An 18,532-nucleotide genomic window follows, 5' to 3' on the forward strand; every position below is an offset into this window, starting at 1 on the left:
CCTGTAAGAGATATTTAATTCTATATTCTTTTTTTTTAAAGATTTTATTTATTTATTTTTAGAAAGGGAAGAGAGGGAGAAAGAGAGAGAAACATCAATGTGCAGTTGCTGGGGGCCGTGGCCTGCCAACCCAGGCAATGTGCCCTGACTGGGAATTGAACCTGCGATACTTTGGTTCGTAGCCTGAGCTCAATCCACTAAGCTATGCCAGCCAGGGCTTTAAGTCTATATTCTTGATTATTACTTGTACCTCTATCATAGATACATTTATATCTATGTAAGTGTATCACATATATATTTATTATCTATGTAAATATATCATGGATATATGTCTGTCTATGTAGCTTAAAGATATATTGTAGTGAGAAATACAATTATGAAATGTATTAATCTCTTCAGAATAATTTAGTAAAGGGTTATCTATATCTTTCCACCAATATTCTTTCAACTGATTTTATTGAACACAATAGTTTAATTTTCTGATTGTTAAAAAATAAAAGTCTTTCTTTTATTAAATAACTAAATATATTGGTAACATTAACAATAACCTAATAATAACTCTCACTTAATGACTATTAGGTTGAGATGCAACATGATAAATATTTTACAGACATTATCTATTTTTACCATAATAACCCTTATATATATTTTAGAGGGTACTGATGCTCAACAAGGTTAAGCAGCTTGACTAAGTCACTTAAGTAGAAGGTAGCAGAAGAATTTGAAGTCTTACTTTTCCCAGTTATAAGTCACACTTGAAAACAAATCAGATTATAGAGATGCTAGATAAAAATGAACTACAGTTAGAGAAATGGAAGTTAAGGGCTTGACAACCCTCTGGTAGAGTTGCATGCATGTAGCCATGGTACCCTGGCCCCTCTCTTGAATTTGCTAGGCTGTGACAAGAGCAGAAGTACCACAATACACGAACTTTTACTGCTTTTTAATTTTTGGCCTTTTTTTCCCCCTTTGCTGGTGGTACCAAAAGGGCCACTAGCTAAATGTGATGCAGAAGCATTTGGTATCTTACTGATGCTAAGAAGTGATATCCTATAGATTTTAGCTTCTATGATTCTTAAAAAGCAGATGAAAAAGGTATGTCCAAGCAACCTATAAGATGGAATAATTACTTGTATTGTCTTATATTCACTTATGAAAAAGTATTAAGGCCATTTTATGATATAACCTCCACACACTTTTCATTAAGTTTGAACATTGTCAGCATGAGCACTGACCTAAGAAAATACATTTTGGAAATCAACAACATTCCAACATCTTCAATACTGTGCTATGAAGCAGACATATTAAGTAAAATGACTTCACAGAGTGCTTTACGTCAGCAAGTTATGGAGAAGACCTAGTATTTGGGAGTGAAAGAGAAGAGAATAAACTAATGGATGAAATAAAAATATTCAGCTCAGGAGGTATCAGTACACACAATCAAACTATTTATAACAAGTTTAGTCTGCAATTTAATTCCATCTTTTCTAATCAACATTCAGCACACTTCTGTGTTAAATGACAAAGTTAAGCTGATGTGATTATCTCCTTTACTAACTTCAGCACTCCTGAAGCAGCACTGAGAAAAGAGTGAATTCAGTGAGTAGCCTACAACATACTGCTTAAAACAACAGAAAAGGTAAATGATTTATGATCTGCTGGGTCAAAAGGCTCAAACCAGAGTTATACTTTAAGTAGGTTATAAAAAAAAAGAAAACAAAAGACATCGAGTGTTGGTGGGGATATGAAGAAGTTGGAAATCCGGAACACTATTGGTAGAAATGCAAAAATGATGTGGCTGCAATGAAAGGAGTATGGAAGTTCCACAGAAATTGAAATAGAACTACCTATACAATCTGGACACATATCAAAAACTGAAATCTGGATCTTAAAGAGGTATTAGCATTCCTATGTGTCCTTGCAGCACCATTCATAGTAGCCAAGGTGTGGGAACAACCTAAATGTCCATCCACAGAGGAATGACTAAAGAAAATGTGGCATACACATACAATGAACATTATGCAGCCGCTTAAAAAATTCAGCAGCATGCCACAATATAGAAATAAACTTTGACAAGATTATGCTGAGTGAAATAAACCAGTCACAGAAAGACAAATACTGCCTGATTCCCTTATATGAGGTATTTAAAAAACAGTGACATTCATAGAATCAAAGCATGGAATGGTGGTTTCAAGGCTGGTAGAGGAAAACCTGGGGAGTTGCTAATCAATGGACATAAGTGTCAGTCACATTAAACTCAAGAGAGCTGCTTGCACCTGTGTTAACAATACCATATTGTATACTCAACAATTCGTTAAGAGGGTAGATTACATGTTAAGTGTTCTTACCACAATAAATAAAATTTAAAAGTAAATAAATAATTTCAGAGACCAATAAAATCCCCAAACTACTTTGATTCATCAACTACATTTATCAAACACTAACAATAGCAAACAAGAGCTCTTCCTTCGTTATCAAAAAGTTGAAAAGAATCACATCACAGTCCTGGATTTGGGATTCCTTTCCTTAGAAACAAATTTGATAGCCAGCCGGGCAACTATTGTTTTAGTCCCTAACAATCTGAAGGAAAAACAATGAAGGGCTGTCAATCCCAGGATAAAACAACAAGAAATATATTTCTCACTTTTGACATAAGTCCTTCTGAAACCAAATAAAGAACAAATCTACTGCACTTTCTGTTTCATTGGCTGTATGAAGAAGAGGTAAGCAGACATCACTGATATATTAAAAGGGATCCTCTTGGATTCTACAGAATTTCTTCCCTACGCTTTTTATTTAAATGCCCAGAGCACGCCTCTGTCCTTCTCATGAGTTTCTCTGGCTGCCAACAAGGTCCAGAGAGCAGTAGAGGGAATACATGGGAAGAACGTATGGCACAGAGATTATGAGCAAGAGATGAGAAACTAGGTGTATCTGAGTTCAAATGGTGCCTTCTTGCTTATAAATGTAATCTTGAGCAGGTTGCTTAACTCTTGTAAACCTCCAGTTTCTTCACCATAAAATGGGATAAGAGCTGCTTCCCCTATTGAGATCATTTGAAGATTAAATGAAATTGTAATGTATTAGCATTTGCCTGGTAGTTTGTTCTTATAAAAGGGATAAAATATATTTGTTACTTCAGGTACTTCAGCATTTTTTTACTAGTACTATTTACTGAAAAAAATATTAATTCTCTAACAACAATAAACATTTGAGTCTCTAGCACTGAGAGGGAAAGAGTACTTACTCTGAGGAGGAATGGATAGAGAAATGGCATAATAAAAAGCATATATACATAACGCATAGACACAGACAACAGTGTGGCGATAGCCAGAGGGAAAGGGAGGGGGAAATAGATGGAGGTGGGCAAAGGCGGGTAAAGGGGATGAAAAGGGACATTGCTTTGAGGCAGTAGGCACATGATGCAGTGTACAAGTAATGTTTTAGTGAGTTGTAACAAGACACCTGTATCGTTTTGTGAACCAATGTTCACCCCAATTAAGTTCAATAAAACTAAATAAATGAAGCAAGTGTAGTAAAATCTTAACTGCAGAATCTAGGAAGTGAGTATATGGGTGCTCACTGTAAAATTTTTCACCTTTTTGTATGTTTTAAATATTTCATAACAAAATGTTGAGGAAAAAAATTCAATCCAGAACAGGAAAATTAACAGACTATAGACAGTCAAAGTGAATTAGAGCAGAACAGAAAACCACACATAGCTAGATCCTTAAGCAAAACACCTTGAATGATACCAGAGCTGTCCTGACTCTTGATGAAACAGACTACCAGATGGACCACATCATGCACATGAGAACTGTGCCACTGCTGGAACCTGCATGTCAGGGTCAGAACAGAAACAGGTGGATGGAGAGACACACTTAGACCTAAGAAAGACATTTATCGCCCTGGCTGGCATAGTTCAGTGGATAGAGTTTGGGCTGTGAACCAAACTATCGCAGGTTCTATTTCCAGTCAGAACACATGCCTGGGTTGCAGGCCACAGCCCCCAGCAACTGCACATTGATGTTTCTCTCTCTCTCTCTCTCTCTCTCCCCCTCCCTTCCCTCTCTAAAAATAAATAAATAAAATCTTAAAAAAAAAAAGAAAGACATTTATCTTACAGTTCTCCTCCACCACAGATACAGCTTCTGTTTCCAGGTCATTGTGTTCCTAACCAAGAGGCTGAAGATACAATGATATGCTAAATTCTAAGAGTCACAGTCACTGACACCACTTAATTAAAATGAAAAAGATGTCCCATCTTGTTCCCTCCCTTTTTCTTCTTGGATTCTTTGTCATTTTATACAGATTCCCACATAGTTTTTCTCTATTATTATTTTTTGAAACAAATTTCTACATAAAACAAGATTAGAAAGTAAAAAATTAATTCTCTGCATGTAAGTCATCATGTCATCAGCCCCTGAAAGCAAACACCCAGAAAATGACATATAAATATTGGCTTCATTTCCAAAAATATTGGCTTCATTTCCAACTACAATTCTATAAGGACCATGAAAAACTTTGGTGAAAAGTGCCAAAGGATTAGAGAGTCCTATGAGAACACAGGAGATCCAAGTTAAAATGTAGGGCAGGTATGGACTGCAACCTGCTTTTGTCAATGTAATCTGAAAAAAAGAAGTGACATAAAAAAAGCCCTTAAGTATAGAGAATACCTTCATGAGTTGGTGACTAAATAGTAATCTATCATCATTATTATTTTTCATTTACAAAAATAAATTAATATCCCATGAGTAATTTTTGTGTTGTTTTTGAGATTCTGACTTACAAGGAAGAGTTATAAATATCTGACTTCTAAGAAATGTATAGCCACAGATGCTTCTTTAATCTCAATGTTGTTTTCACCTCATTTCCTGAAGAACAGTAGATCATACTATTCAGGGCTAAAGCAAATTATAATCCAGACCTCCTAATATTTCTCTTTACCTTATCCTACTCAAGGACTCTGATCTAAAACACTCTGCCTCCTGCTGTGGAAATGGTTTATATTATTAAAGGTTTGTTCTGAAGAGGGGAAAAAATGGTACTTAACCACTAACCATAGTAGTAAAATGTCAGTAATGTGATATTGTTGGTACAAACACAGTGTATTTCACATAAATTGTAGTACAGATGAACTACACTCTAATAGCATGATACCAGGGTTCCAGGGCCACTACTGGGCCAGCTATTGGCAGTCACAAAGCTGGGATGGAAGTTTGCATGGTGATAATAACCACCATGATTCAGTGAGCACCTACTGTCTGCCGAGCACTGTGTGACAGACGTTATTTATGTCACGTCTAATTCTCACAATGGAGGTGAAGTAACCTTATCAAGAAGATTCTACCCTTTTAACACTATAACAGTAAGACATTGGTCAAGTTAGTTTATGTCCCCGAAGCTCCATTTTTCCATCTATAGAATGAGAAGCACACTGCCTGCCCTTCAAAGGGCTGCTGTGAGAGTGAAGTGAACTAATGCAGGGAAAGTGTGCAGCACAACACCCCGTATCTACTACATGAGCAATAAACATCAACTAATGAGCTATCAACTACACTTTTATGCCCACAAAATGAACAAACAGAACAAAACAGAAAAAAAAAGTTCCCTGAGTTCTTGCCTTTTTAAAAAACATCTGTATTTAAAATATTTTAACACTTATCTCTGAAGACACTATGTATTGAAATGTTCAAAGCTTTTTTTAAAATTTAATCTTTATTGTATTTTTATTCCATACATTTAAGTCCCCTTATACTTCCCTCCCCACAGTAATCACCACACTGCTGTTCATGTCCATGAGTGTTTTTTCCTTTTTGCTCAATTCCCCCACACTCTAACCTCCTTTTGTTTGTTTGTTTGTTTCTGGTAGGCAAGAGGACAGCAGGAAAGATGACAGAGATAATAAAATAATTATCTTTATCTTAGTGTTATCAGTCTTCTTATTATTTTATTCTTGTTTTTTTTTCAGTACCATTACATTCTGCCATCCTATTCTGTCCATATGCTGAGCAATATGAACTATGTATTTATGTATTTATTTATCCTTCTAAGGCAAAAAGTTATTAAAACCCTACCACCATCTGACTTCAAGTACAAAATATCCTAGATTTAAATGCTATAACCATATTAGCCATGTGGGTAAGATACGTCTTTCTTGGTTTTAGAAATATGGTAATGTGCAAATGATTATCTTGGCTTCACTTCATTATAATTACCCATCAAATTTATATTCCCTATTCATCATCCAAATGGGTAAATAAAATTTTCAGCTGACTTGTAAGACAGCAAAACTTTTCTTGCCATGCAACTGTTACCTATTGCTCTCAGTTCTAAATAATATAAAAATAGCTTTTATTATACCTGTTTAATTGACAAAAGTCAGTCAGTTTTCATCCTTTCTATCTGAATGTAACTTTTGCATTACATTATAAAACTCAGTTGTAGAAGTAAATGGTATGTCATCCTTGGCATACTTCTGAACAGTTCTTTCTCAGAGTCACTGATTCATTCAACACAATATTATTTAGTACCTACTATGTGCCAGGCATTGTACCAGGTTCCTAAGATACAAACACTGAGCAAAAACAGACCAAATGCGTACTCTGAGGGAGGCTATAGTTTTGTGGAAGAGACAGAAATGTAATAAATAATCATACAATCACTGCAACTGAAACAAGTGCAACACAGAGGAGTCTTCTACATGCCCATAATGGGAGGATGGGACCTAGTTAGGGAGGTCCAGAGGGCTTTCCCAGGAAAGCAATACTTGAGCTGAGGTGTGACTGGGGATGATTATGGGCCAATGAAGTAAAGAGGCATGAAGAGCATGCTAGACAGAGGAGAAAAAGGACCAGGGAAACGTAAAAGACCAGTATGGCTGCAGCAGAGACTAAGGAGAAGCTTGGCTGATGCGTGAGGGCTGACACAGATCCCTATGGTTATGTTCAAGAGTCTCCTTTTTACCCTAAGAACAACAGGAAGAGGCTCATGAGTGGTGACATGATCTGATTTGTATCTAGACTACACTAGGGAGACGAGATTACAGTAATTCACAAGGAAAAGAGATAAACCAGTTAGGAGGCTGCTACAGTGATCCAGAAAAAAAAGATTATGGCAGTTTGGAGCAGAACAGTAATGATGAAAATTAATACTCAGAGAGATACATGGTGACAGAGCCAGATGTCAGTGTTGTGTTATGAACGGTGCATGTATTAACTTTTGGAATTCTTACAATGGCACATGAGATGGGTATCCTTTTCTATTCTTTTTTATATTTATAGATAAGAATATTGAGGCATGTAGAATCTGTCCAAAATCCAGGTGGTAAACAGAACAAAAACCCAAACCAATAGTCAATGCTAACTACAAAATTATTGTGTAAAAAATTAGACATATAGTTAGAAAAAGGGTCTCTATAGGAAATTTAAAAACTTAAAAGCTTCTTGACCTATTTCATCAAGTTCCCAAGTGATAAGGCCTAAAGAACACAGCCTTAGGTTTCCCCACAAAAAAATGGATTCTCTTTTGATGATTTATACTTATGGAAGGCATACCTATTTCAACATATCGACTTGGCAAGTCCCTCATTTCACTGGCATGCCGTTCCTTCACTGAGCATATCTAGAAAATAAATTCATAGGTTATTTCGTTCATTTGATGAATAACTCTTCATAAACATTTCTTTCCATGTATGATACTTTCATTAAATCAGCCATGTAACATTGAAGATGGAATGCATATAATCTACCTACTGACTTAAATGACAAAAATTAATTTCAATAGCATACATAAGTAACAATAGCTATTGTTACTTATATTCTTCAACATTGTTATTTGATAAAGTCTTATTCAAAGGCAAAGAAAGAAAGCAAACTATAAAATAGTTTTAACATGTTTCCAATGATCCATTCTCTGCAACTCTACTTATGGGCTACTTCTGTTATCACACAAATAAAGCTCTGGCAGAAATACATATCCAAAACGCCCAACAGCTAATCTGGGCAACATTCATATTAGGTCTTGTGTTCCTAATTACATATTAGTAATTTATTTTACTATTGCTAAATAGTACTTTGCACAAGTGGCACACACACTTTTTCTTTTGAGTGTATTAAAATCAATGTACTACATAGTTTTAAATCAGGGGTTGGTAAACTACAGCTTGGCCCTGGCCCAGGCCTGTTTTTTTTTTAGGTCTGCAAGCTAAGAATAGTTTTTATACTTCTAAGGGCTTGGAAGGAAGGAAGGAAAAAGGGAGGGCCAGAGGGAAGAAGGAAGGGAGGGAGGGTGGGAAATACTCAGCAGAAACAGAATGTAGTCCATAAAATCTAAAGTATTTAATGCTAGAAAGTCTGCCAACCCCCATTTTAAATTATATGTATACAGTTTAGGTATATATCTGTGTATTTATCTATCACAAATACAACACACAACATATGGTTGTTTTAGGATTGTAAGACTATAGATATTTTCTATTTTCTTTGTCATATTTTCTAAGGTAAATAAGACAACAAAATTTTAAGTTTAGCCATGGAGGTAAAAACAATCTAAAGTTAAATACTGATTATACCCACTTTTGTAAGGGATCAGGTTTTTTCCTTTTTCTTTAGATAGCATTTATTATGTTCTTTTATAGCTGCTACCCTAACTATAGCCACAATATAGAAAATTCTAAAATATAGAAAACCCAAAAGGAAAAAACAAATACTATCATTGTTCCTTCACAAGGTGAACGCCATTAACCTTTTTTTAAAAAAGATATTTTATAAACCTAACAACTTACTACAAATAATAATACATTATTTAAATATTCTTCCACAGTTCTTTAATGTCTTTATAGCAACATTTCATTACATGAGTATACTATAATTTACTCAATCAGTCCAATTTTAGACAGTTTTTGTTTCTATCTATAATGCAAGCAATAGTACAAGCAACATGGTTGGACTTGAAAACTTTTGGACTTTTGATTCCTTTGGACAAACTCTTACAAGTAAAACTGATAGATCAATGGGTATGTACAAGGTTTTCTTTGGTTTGCTTACATACACATCCAAACTGCTGTCCAGCAGTACAGTGACTATGTGAGAGCCCTCACTTTGTCTAACACAGGACTTGAACACATGCCTGTGGAAGTATACACATTTACTTAGAAGTGACCAGCTATTTTCTCTCTTGACTGTTTTTTTTTTTTTCATTTGTCTCCTGTCCATCTCAGACAATTTCCTGTCTACTTCCCCAGTATTCACAATTTCCTCCTCCTTTTGATAGACTTTTGTTATTCACTCTTCTGTCCACAATGCCAAATGAATAACCGTTTTACTAATAAAAGTACACAAGGATAATGTTTCAAAGGGTTTGAAATATAATAATATAATGAATGAATGTATGTTTCTGTGTATGTGTGTATATATATACATATATATATATCAGTTGTTTGTATGGAAAAGGACATGCAGGTTATTCTTATTACAATAGTTTTATTAACTCAAAGGATGTCACAAGGCAACTGCAGACCTACTTTTGCCCACCCCTGTGTGTATGTGTAATATTAACTAGCACTTCTGAGCAACTCTGGACACCATTCCTCAATTAAGGGCTTTATAAAACAGACATAGCTCTTCTCAGGAAGATTATGGAACAGTGGCAGAGACACACACTTAAACAAGGTATTTTCCTCAAGTGTAATGGGGAAGTGCAGAAGTGTAGAGCAGGGCATCTACAGGCTGGGGAGAAAGGCTTCCTAGAAGAAGTGAGCTAATGCCAGGCTAAACTGTCTCCAGGGCCATGCTACAACTTCTCCGAAGACAAGGACACATGGTACCACTGGCAGCAAGGTCATGGCTCCATTCTACCCTCCGCAGTTCTGTGGTCTGAGCTCTTATCCCAGCACCTGTCTTACAGATGAGTGGCAGCTGGTTCAGGTGTGTGAATAGCAAAGTGCTTCCTGAAGCTCATGTCCTGCATAAGAGCATATCAATGATTTCAAGAGTCCTTTTTACCTTGACTGGTAGTTTCTCGCCCACAGACACTAATTTGCTTCATCCAACTCGCTCCTCCAGTTCTCCACTTACAAGTTTAGTAGGCATCTCAAGTAGAAACATACAAAAACAACTCCTGACTTTTCCCCTCTAAGCATTCTTCATTAAAAGTCTTCCTATTTCAGTAAAAGGCAGCTTCATTTTCTAGTTCCTCAGGTAAAACAAAGACACCATTAACTTCTTTTTCTTACATGCCATATCTAACCATGAACAAATACTGTGAGGTCTACTCTCAATGTATATTCAGAATCCAGTCATCCCTTTCCTGCTCCACCAGCTCATCCAAGACACCACATTACTCTGAGGTGACTTGAGTAGCCTCCTAACCAGTCTCCTCTTTTCCCTGCACCTTTGCTGTTTAGCTCCACAAGGCAACCAGAATGAGCATTTAAAAATCCAAGTTGGATCATTTAACTAATTCCTCCTCTCAAACCCTCTGCTGGCTTCCCAACCCCCTCTGAGCCCCCACATGATCTGCTCCACCACAAAACCCACATGCATCAGTCTCTACTGTCACCTTGTATCCCTCTCCTCTGACCTGCTCTACCTACTCTGGTGATGGTGGTTTCCTCCAGTTCCAGAAAGAAACACCAATCAAACTCTTGCCTCCATGAATCTGCCCTTAAGGCTGCTCCCTCTGCTGAACCCCTCCCTGACAGCTGCAGCTGCAGGGCTTCCTCCTTCCAGGTCTGTGCCAGGATGACACATGAGTTAAGAGAGATGCCTTCCCTGAACCACCATAAATTAAATGGTACCCATCTCCATCCCTTTCCCTACTTTCCTGTTTAACTACTGCCCCTGATTTTCACTACCAACATGGAATGTTGACTTATTTATCCATTTCTATGCACTAGAATGAATATAAATTTGCCCAGAGAGGGAATTCACCCATTTGTTTATTTATTTATTTAGGTATCTGCCACACCAGAACACTGTCCATGCACATGAATGAATGAATGACTGCATGAGTGAAATGGTTAGCTCCAATTTTATACTTTTCTACACTGTGGTGGTTATTTCTCCCCAATAAGATTGCTCTCTCTGCCCTGAGTGGTGTGGCTTAGTGGACTGAGAACCAGCCTGCGAACCATAGGGTCACTGGTTGATTCCCAGTCAGGGTGTAACAGGGTGCAGCCAAGGGGGAGGAGGGTGGTTCAAATAGGGATTTGTAATGGGGTCCAGAACTCAGGGTGTCCAGGAAATGTTAGAAAAAAATAAATAGGATGTCCTCACCCTTACAAGTCTGAGCTGGGGGATGGGACACATGGAGCAGGGCCATTGAGAGCTGTTTTGCAGCAACAGTTTTGCAGCTAATCTCTGGCATGGTCATTTAACATATCTATAAATTTTAACTGGTTTCATGGATATGTTAAATAGCTGTGGCCATGCTTTGAGCTGGGGGATGGAAGTAACTTCCACCCAAGATGTAACTGGGAGGCAACTCAACCTGGTTACAGTGCCTGTGTGAGAGCTTGGAGATGACTGGCTCCACACCGTGGAGCCATGCCTACCCAGACTTACCATGGCAGCCTGGTAAAGCTGGACAAATATGGGAATGTTGGCAGGTGTAGCTAATTGTGGGAGGAGTCAGAAATTAGGCTGCAGAGGAAGACTGGTGCTGGGATTTAAACCCAGGCATGGCAGCCATGCCTGGTTGGGACCCATGACTTGGGAGTAACATTGGAACCACATGGTTTTGGGGTGTTTCCTTTTGCCATGTGGCTTAGAAAGCAGGAGAGACTTTGCCGGGAAGAAAAGGGGTCAAAGGACTCTTGCTGGTGGGCCATGAAAAGGTGCCACATGGTTTTGGATTAACTGAAGGTCACAGTGGTGACACAATGGATGGTGCCAGAACCTGAGCCACAGGTACCCTGGGTATGGTACCCTGGACTGGGCAGAGGGAGAAGGAAGTGTGTGTCTGTGGATATTCTAAAGGACTTTAATATTTTAATAAAGACATTAAGTCATTACTCTAAGTCTATATAACTTTTTAAATAAATAATTTCTTTCCTTTTCACCAATCTCTGGCATTGAGAGACAGTCTTTCCCCTGGCAGCAGGCAAGTCAAACCTAGTACAGGGAGGGGGATCCCTGGAGCAAAAGGAGGAAAGGGGGAGTCCTTTTGGTAATAGTATATCATTCACCACCCCCATCCCGTCCTATTCTATAACAAGGACATATGCCTGGGTTGCAGGCCAGGTCCCCAGTAGAGGGCACATGAGAGGCAACCACACACTGATGGTTGTCTCTCTCCCTCCCTTCCCCTCTCTCTAAAAATGAATAAATAAAGTCTTAAAAAAAAGATTGCTCTGTCTGAGAGAAAAAGATTATGTCCTATCTTATCTTCCCTCCACAGCAGGCAGAAAGATTCTCCACCAAGAAGTACTCAATATATATTCCTAATTGATTCTGAAGAAGAGGAATCCCCAACAAACTGAAATATTTGACAAGAAAAATCATGACTTGGATTGTAATTCAGGTACAAAGTGCATTAGTTTCCCATGGCTGCTGTAACAAATTATCACAAACTTGGTAGTTTAAAATAAGAGAAATCACCTCTTTCATAGTTCTGTAGGCAAGAAGTCAGATCAGTTTCACTGGGCTAAAAATCTAGGTATTGGTAGAGTTGCATGCCCTCCAGAGGCTCTAGAAAAGCACCTAGAATCCTTGCTTCCTCCAGCTTCTGGGGCTGCTAGCACTCCTTGGGTGAGTCACTCCAATCTCTGCCTCCATAGTTACACTGTCTTCCTTCCTTTGGTGATAGCACTCCTGCTTTAAGAACAGGTGTGACTGCATTTAGGGCCCACCCAGTTGATGCAGGATAATGTCCCCATCTCAAGACCCTTAATTAATCACATCTTTTGCGATAATATTCTACCATTTAAAGAAATGTTTCCAGGTTGCAGGAATTAGCGCTTGCTCTCTTGGGGGCTGCTCTATGCATCCTCATAGAGAAAGCATTTCTTATAGAAATCAGCAAACTACTTATGTGTCCCTACAGGCTAATTTTCCTTGTTTTTCACCAAAAGAAAAAGCAACTTTAAAGCAAACAAACAAACAAAAAAGCCACCTGGTCCATTTAAAGAACTTTAAAACTATCAACAATGTAAGGTGGTTTTTTTTGTTTTTTGTTTTGTTTTTAGTGAGTAATGACACACACAGGTTAGGGAAACTGGAGAATCATTTTTTTTTTATCCTAGGCTCTGGACATAACTTCCTTCCCATTATCATTAATATGAATCAGGCTGTGTTCATTTAACACAGGAAAACAATTAGCGCATGTTAAATTAAGAAAGAGAACTTGAATCCTACCAATGTGAGAGACAGGAGGTACATAACCTCAGGTAAATTATGCTTTTGTTTTGGTAATAAGAAGCATGACATTAATTATTTTTATGCTTCCATTTTCCAGAGAAGAGTAAATTTTTAAAAGCCATGTCTCTTTAATGACTTTGCTAGAATTTTATGATATAACAATGACAACTAATATTTATTAGACGCAATAGGTCAGATTCTATGCTAAGCTCTTTATTTGCATTACCTCATTTAATCCTTCACAAAATTTAGGATGTGAGAATAACTAGTACTCCCATTTTGTGGATGAGGAGATTTAGTCTCAGAAAGGATCACACAGGAAGTGAATGGAGACCTTGTAACTGATGCCTGATCTGTCTGACTCTAAAGCCAGAGCTCTTCCATTGGACTACTGCTGGTATACTTTCTCATATCATTTTTACCTCAGCTAGTTTTTATTTTATTTTGTTTAGGTTAAGCTATATAGCTTTTGGGAAACAAACAACTTTTGGCTCTGAAGTATCTAATACAAAACAAGCACTGTTATCCATGAAATAAATGTGAGTAAGCTTTGGGCCTCTTTTGTAGAATAACTAAATTTCATTTACTTGGGCACATAAAGGGGATAGTTATATGCCACAAAATAGTCCTAAGTCTTACTGACAAAAAGTCTGGGCCTCTACTCCTTTATATTATTACCAAGCAAGCAGGATGATTTAGTTTTATCCTTTCTCTGCCATTAACTCTAATGAAAGAGCTAAGGGAAATGGAAAGAATAGAGAAAGGAAAACCTGATGAACCCACAAAACTAACACCATGTTCTATAACTAGGCAAAACCAAATGGTCTATAGGAAATTTTAAAAGACTTTTAAAAAAGTAGCATCTTGTGAACATAGAAAAGTTCAGTTTGTTTTCTACAACGTGGGAAAGAAAGACTGTCTTAAAACTTATGCTTAGGAAAGGACTGAGTATTAAATGATTATCACATGGCAAAAATACTCTGGTTGCAATAATACTCATGGTAAAAATATTCTGGTTGCAAGGAGTCATTCAAGAACTTGTATTCCTTTGGACCATCCTCAATGGATCTGTAACAACATGAACTTATTATAAGCCAAGCAAAACCACCTTGACAGATGTCCCCCAGCCGATAATCAGTGTCACACTGTCCTTCCAGCAGAGGCTGCAGGGATACATATCTGGGCGAAGACTTATATCATCCCGGGGCACATTGGTGATTCTTTGCTTTGAGGTAATGTCGAAAATCTTCACACCCTGGAAAATAAAATAGCATTAAGCAGCCTCTTCTTGGGAGAAGAAAAGTACAGAAAAATTTATTAACAGCCACTGCTACACACCACTGATAACTAGCACTACAAAATATTGACAGTGTTTATTGAGTACTGCTGGGAGCCATGCAAAGGAAATGCTCCTACTCCACAGAAACCTGTGAGAACCCCAAACAAAAGAAAACCTCAATATTTCTTTCTGGACAAAAGCAATTTTATTCGTAGATGCCATCAGTGGCTCAAATACAACACAAATGTGAAATGTATAGAATGTCAACAACTGCATTTCTAAAATGAAAGACAAGTAACATTTCTAATGTATCATTCCACTCGCTACAAAATGAAATTTGCTGTTTAGAAACACTTTGAAATTGAAAATCCACTACTAAAAAAAAAAAACTACACCTGACATTTAAAGTGCTCAAATGGAAACATCAAGCAAGCTGCTAACTAAAAATAAACCAAGGGACCACTAGTTTGTTTACCTTTACTTGACCAAGGAAAACAGTAAGAAAAGTCCTGAATAGCAAAGTAGATTCCAGGAGAAAAGAATAGAACTAATCTACTAAGTTATATACCTTGAAATTTCAAAGGATATGCCAGCTGTCAAAAAGACAATTTTTAAACTATCAGCTCTAATTCACATTGAGTAAACTTTAAGTCTGGCACCAAAAACCATGATCTACTTTTTAAAAGGCAGGCACATATTTTGCTTGTGATTATACTGGGAGTGAAAATAGAATTGGCAATATTCTGCACTTGTTTCATATTCACTGTTACTTGCCCTTGGCTAATAAGCAGATGGTATTTTCAAGACCACATTCCCAATGCAGCCTTTCAATTATTAAGATGCTTTTTTATTTTCTTGGCTATTCTCCATACCTCAGGTTTCTTCCTCTAAAATAGAGTACAGAATATGTTGGGAGTTACTCTATTATGACAGCCAAGAGCAATCTAATTTCTTTAACCTTCCGGGTATGATATGAATTGCCATTTGTATCTTTTAGAAATGACCACTGCAGCAAGTGGCATCTTCTCCCTTTGTTACCTCCCTCTCAGTCTGGCCCCTCCTTTGGCTCTGCAGAAGCATTAGGAAGAAGGAGACATGCTTTTTACCATATTATTGGCCCAAGCAATCAGATGGCCTCTCCACTTCACATTCCTTATGTTCCCTTCCCCTTCATGCAGAATAGAAGACTTCCACCTGCTCATCCAAGATCGTTCAAACAGCAGCAACTAGGGACAAATATAAAACTGAATTTCAGAAATGAAGAAAAATGTCTTAGATACTTTTCTCACTATTTTTGCTTGGCCATTGACCAAATGACAAACAAGTCATTCCCAACAATTTTAATGCAGACTGATAGTACTACATAATTTGTATTTTGGAAAGAATTTCCACTATTTTATTCAGCCCAGGATACTGTTTAAAATGTGAGTGTGGAAGTTACTACAAAGTCAAGCCACAAGGTGGCACCAAAATACCAAAATTAATGGAGAATAATGTACAACAGTCAGTTAAAAGACTTGTATCACAAAATGTTCTTCAAACAATTGCCCAAGAATTTATTTATTTTGTAAACTGGGAAATCAAAGCCTCATAATCTTTCCCTAAAGTAACATATTAATTGCAGATTAAACCACAATAGTTAGAAGCAGTTGGTTTTTCATTTAACCCAAGAAAAGTAACTTATAACAATGACATTTGAGTAGTAATTCAAGTCGTAAGAGAAATAAATTTGCTTCAGTATTAAATTTCTTTTAAAAGTTCAGAGTAGCTAGGGTCTTTATTTAAAGGGAAGAATCTATAATAAAAAAATCTGCTGGGTAAGTTTTACTATCAAATATAACTGATCAAAACCTCTAAGACTGTAGTTCTAATAATTCGTGCATTAAGGATACAATAAAATATTTTTCTTAATATATCCAATTTAAATATTTTAAGAAAAGACATTTATACATATATAATATATAATATATATATGTATAAATGTATATCATTTATATACATATAACTTCACACATGTAATCCTGAAACGTTTACCATTTAAAAGCAAATACTGATGACAGATTCCCTAACAGAGTTTTTTTAAATTACTTTATTATTGTTCAATTCCTAACAGAATTTTTAAAGTTCCTATTATCAGAGTCAGTTTCAGTTTACTTAGTGTATTCCGTGTCCCTTCCTACCCCCAAAGAAGGGAGACAATAGGTATGGGAAGAGAGTAAAATTCATATTTTACTTATATTTTTTATATATCTTTCCCAATACTTAGTCATATAGTCAGAAAGTGCACAATAAAGAAAAAAAAACCTAAAACTAAATTAGTGTCCATCTTTACAAATAAGTAGAGTATGGCCACTTTTAAGTGCCACAAGTGTCTGAAGTTCTCTATTATCCTTGGAAAAGAAAGGAGGCCTCACACAGTCCACTATGGAGACTGGAAGCAGGGCTTTTACTAACACATGTACTCCTGTCTTTCCATTAGATAGATATAGGACATCCTCTCACAGGACCTTCTAAACCCCCTTCTTGTCCTCTCCTACCTCAGGTCCTAACTAAGAAATTTCTCCACCACCATGTCTCCCTACTTCCTTAGGCCTGCTCTCTGTCTGTGATTCAGCCTCTCCCTAAGAGCCAAGGAGGTCCCTGAATATGTTCAGTATTTTGTACTAGGATAGGTTTGAAATTCAGGGAAGGAAGAGAAAATCTGAGAATATAGCTCCTGCTACACATTCCACTAAAGATGGGGAGCTAAAATTAATTATATTAAACATGAGGAAATGATAAGATTGAAATGTTTATCTTCCATCTGTCATCTGGATTGGGTGGGGGTGACTGAGGGCTGGGCTCAGGGAGTGCTCCATCGCCACCTGCTGGAAGGAACTGTGGTGGGATGGCCAGGATGAAAGTGTGCTGGAACTCAGCATCAAGTTCCTGTCCCCCATCAACTCCTACCTAGAAATGAATGATGCAGTATTAAAAGGGAACAAATTGCACCTGGGTTAGAAAAGTTAAATATGCCCCAAATTTTAAATTAAAAATTCTATGAAATGATAGAAATAAGACCCCAGTGAAGGCATGACTCAACTCACTACAAGAAAAATCCTGCCTCTTCTGGGCAAGATGATGGTGTAGTAAAAGTAGTACTCACTTCCCACAACCACATCAAAATTACAACTAAACCATAGAACCACCATCATTCAGAATGCCTGAAATCTGGGTGAATGGAAATCCTACAACTAGGGAATTAAAGCAGAGGCCACACTGAGACTGGTACAAGGATTGGAGACAGAACAAGCTGATCCCACACTCATGTGTGGCAGATAAAAATTGGGAAAGATATTTCAGTAGCAGAGGTCCCCCCTGAGAAGCGAGGGTCCCATGCCTACACCAGGCCCTCCAGCCCAGGGTTCCAGTGCCAGGAAGAGAAGTCCCCACAACCTCTGGCTGTAAAAACCCGTGGGTAGTGTGGCTGAGGGAGACTGAAGGCTTCAGAAGTCCCAGGCAGTTCCTCTTAAAGGACACAGACTTAGTAGGACTCATTCCCATCTGAGCTGCAGCACTGGGGTTGCAGCTTGAAAGGCACCAGAGACATATTGGAAGAAACTTAATTGTCTGGCACAAGGATGAGAGCTAGGGAAGAAGGGAAACAGCTTTCTCCCAAAGAGAAGTGCTGGCAGAGTCCAAGGTTCCTTTGATGAGCCTTCCTTGCACAGAGGCAGCAGGTGGGCACCATATCTGAGTCTTCAGCAACCTGGCTCACAGTGTCCTCCAAGGTGATTCTCTGAGCTGCCCTACCCAACTTTCAGGCCCTCCTAAGCTATTTCCAGTGGCTTTTCCATACTAATGGCCTATCTTGGCTCATGCTTCACATATTTTCCTAAAACCTCTCAAACAAGCA

The 18,532-nt window shown here is 37.6% G+C and overlaps 1 protein-coding gene across 1 annotated transcript in view; it reads right to left on the bottom strand.

The window, feature by feature from the left end:
• The window catches only part of VPS41 (VPS41 subunit of HOPS complex), a 221,749-nt gene that overhangs the window by 77,672 nt on the left and 125,545 nt on the right, over positions 1–18,532 (bottom strand). The window contains 3 exon segments of the mRNA XM_028525988.2: positions 7,557–7,623; positions 14,467–14,613; positions 15,744–15,863. Coding sequence (XP_028381789.1) covers positions 7,557–7,623; positions 14,467–14,613; positions 15,744–15,863 — 334 coding nt within the window.

This window comes from Phyllostomus discolor, chromosome 10 (genome assembly GCF_004126475.2).
Source record: "Phyllostomus discolor isolate MPI-MPIP mPhyDis1 chromosome 10, mPhyDis1.pri.v3, whole genome shotgun sequence".
Lineage (NCBI taxonomy): Eukaryota > Metazoa > Chordata > Mammalia > Chiroptera > Phyllostomidae > Phyllostomus > Phyllostomus discolor.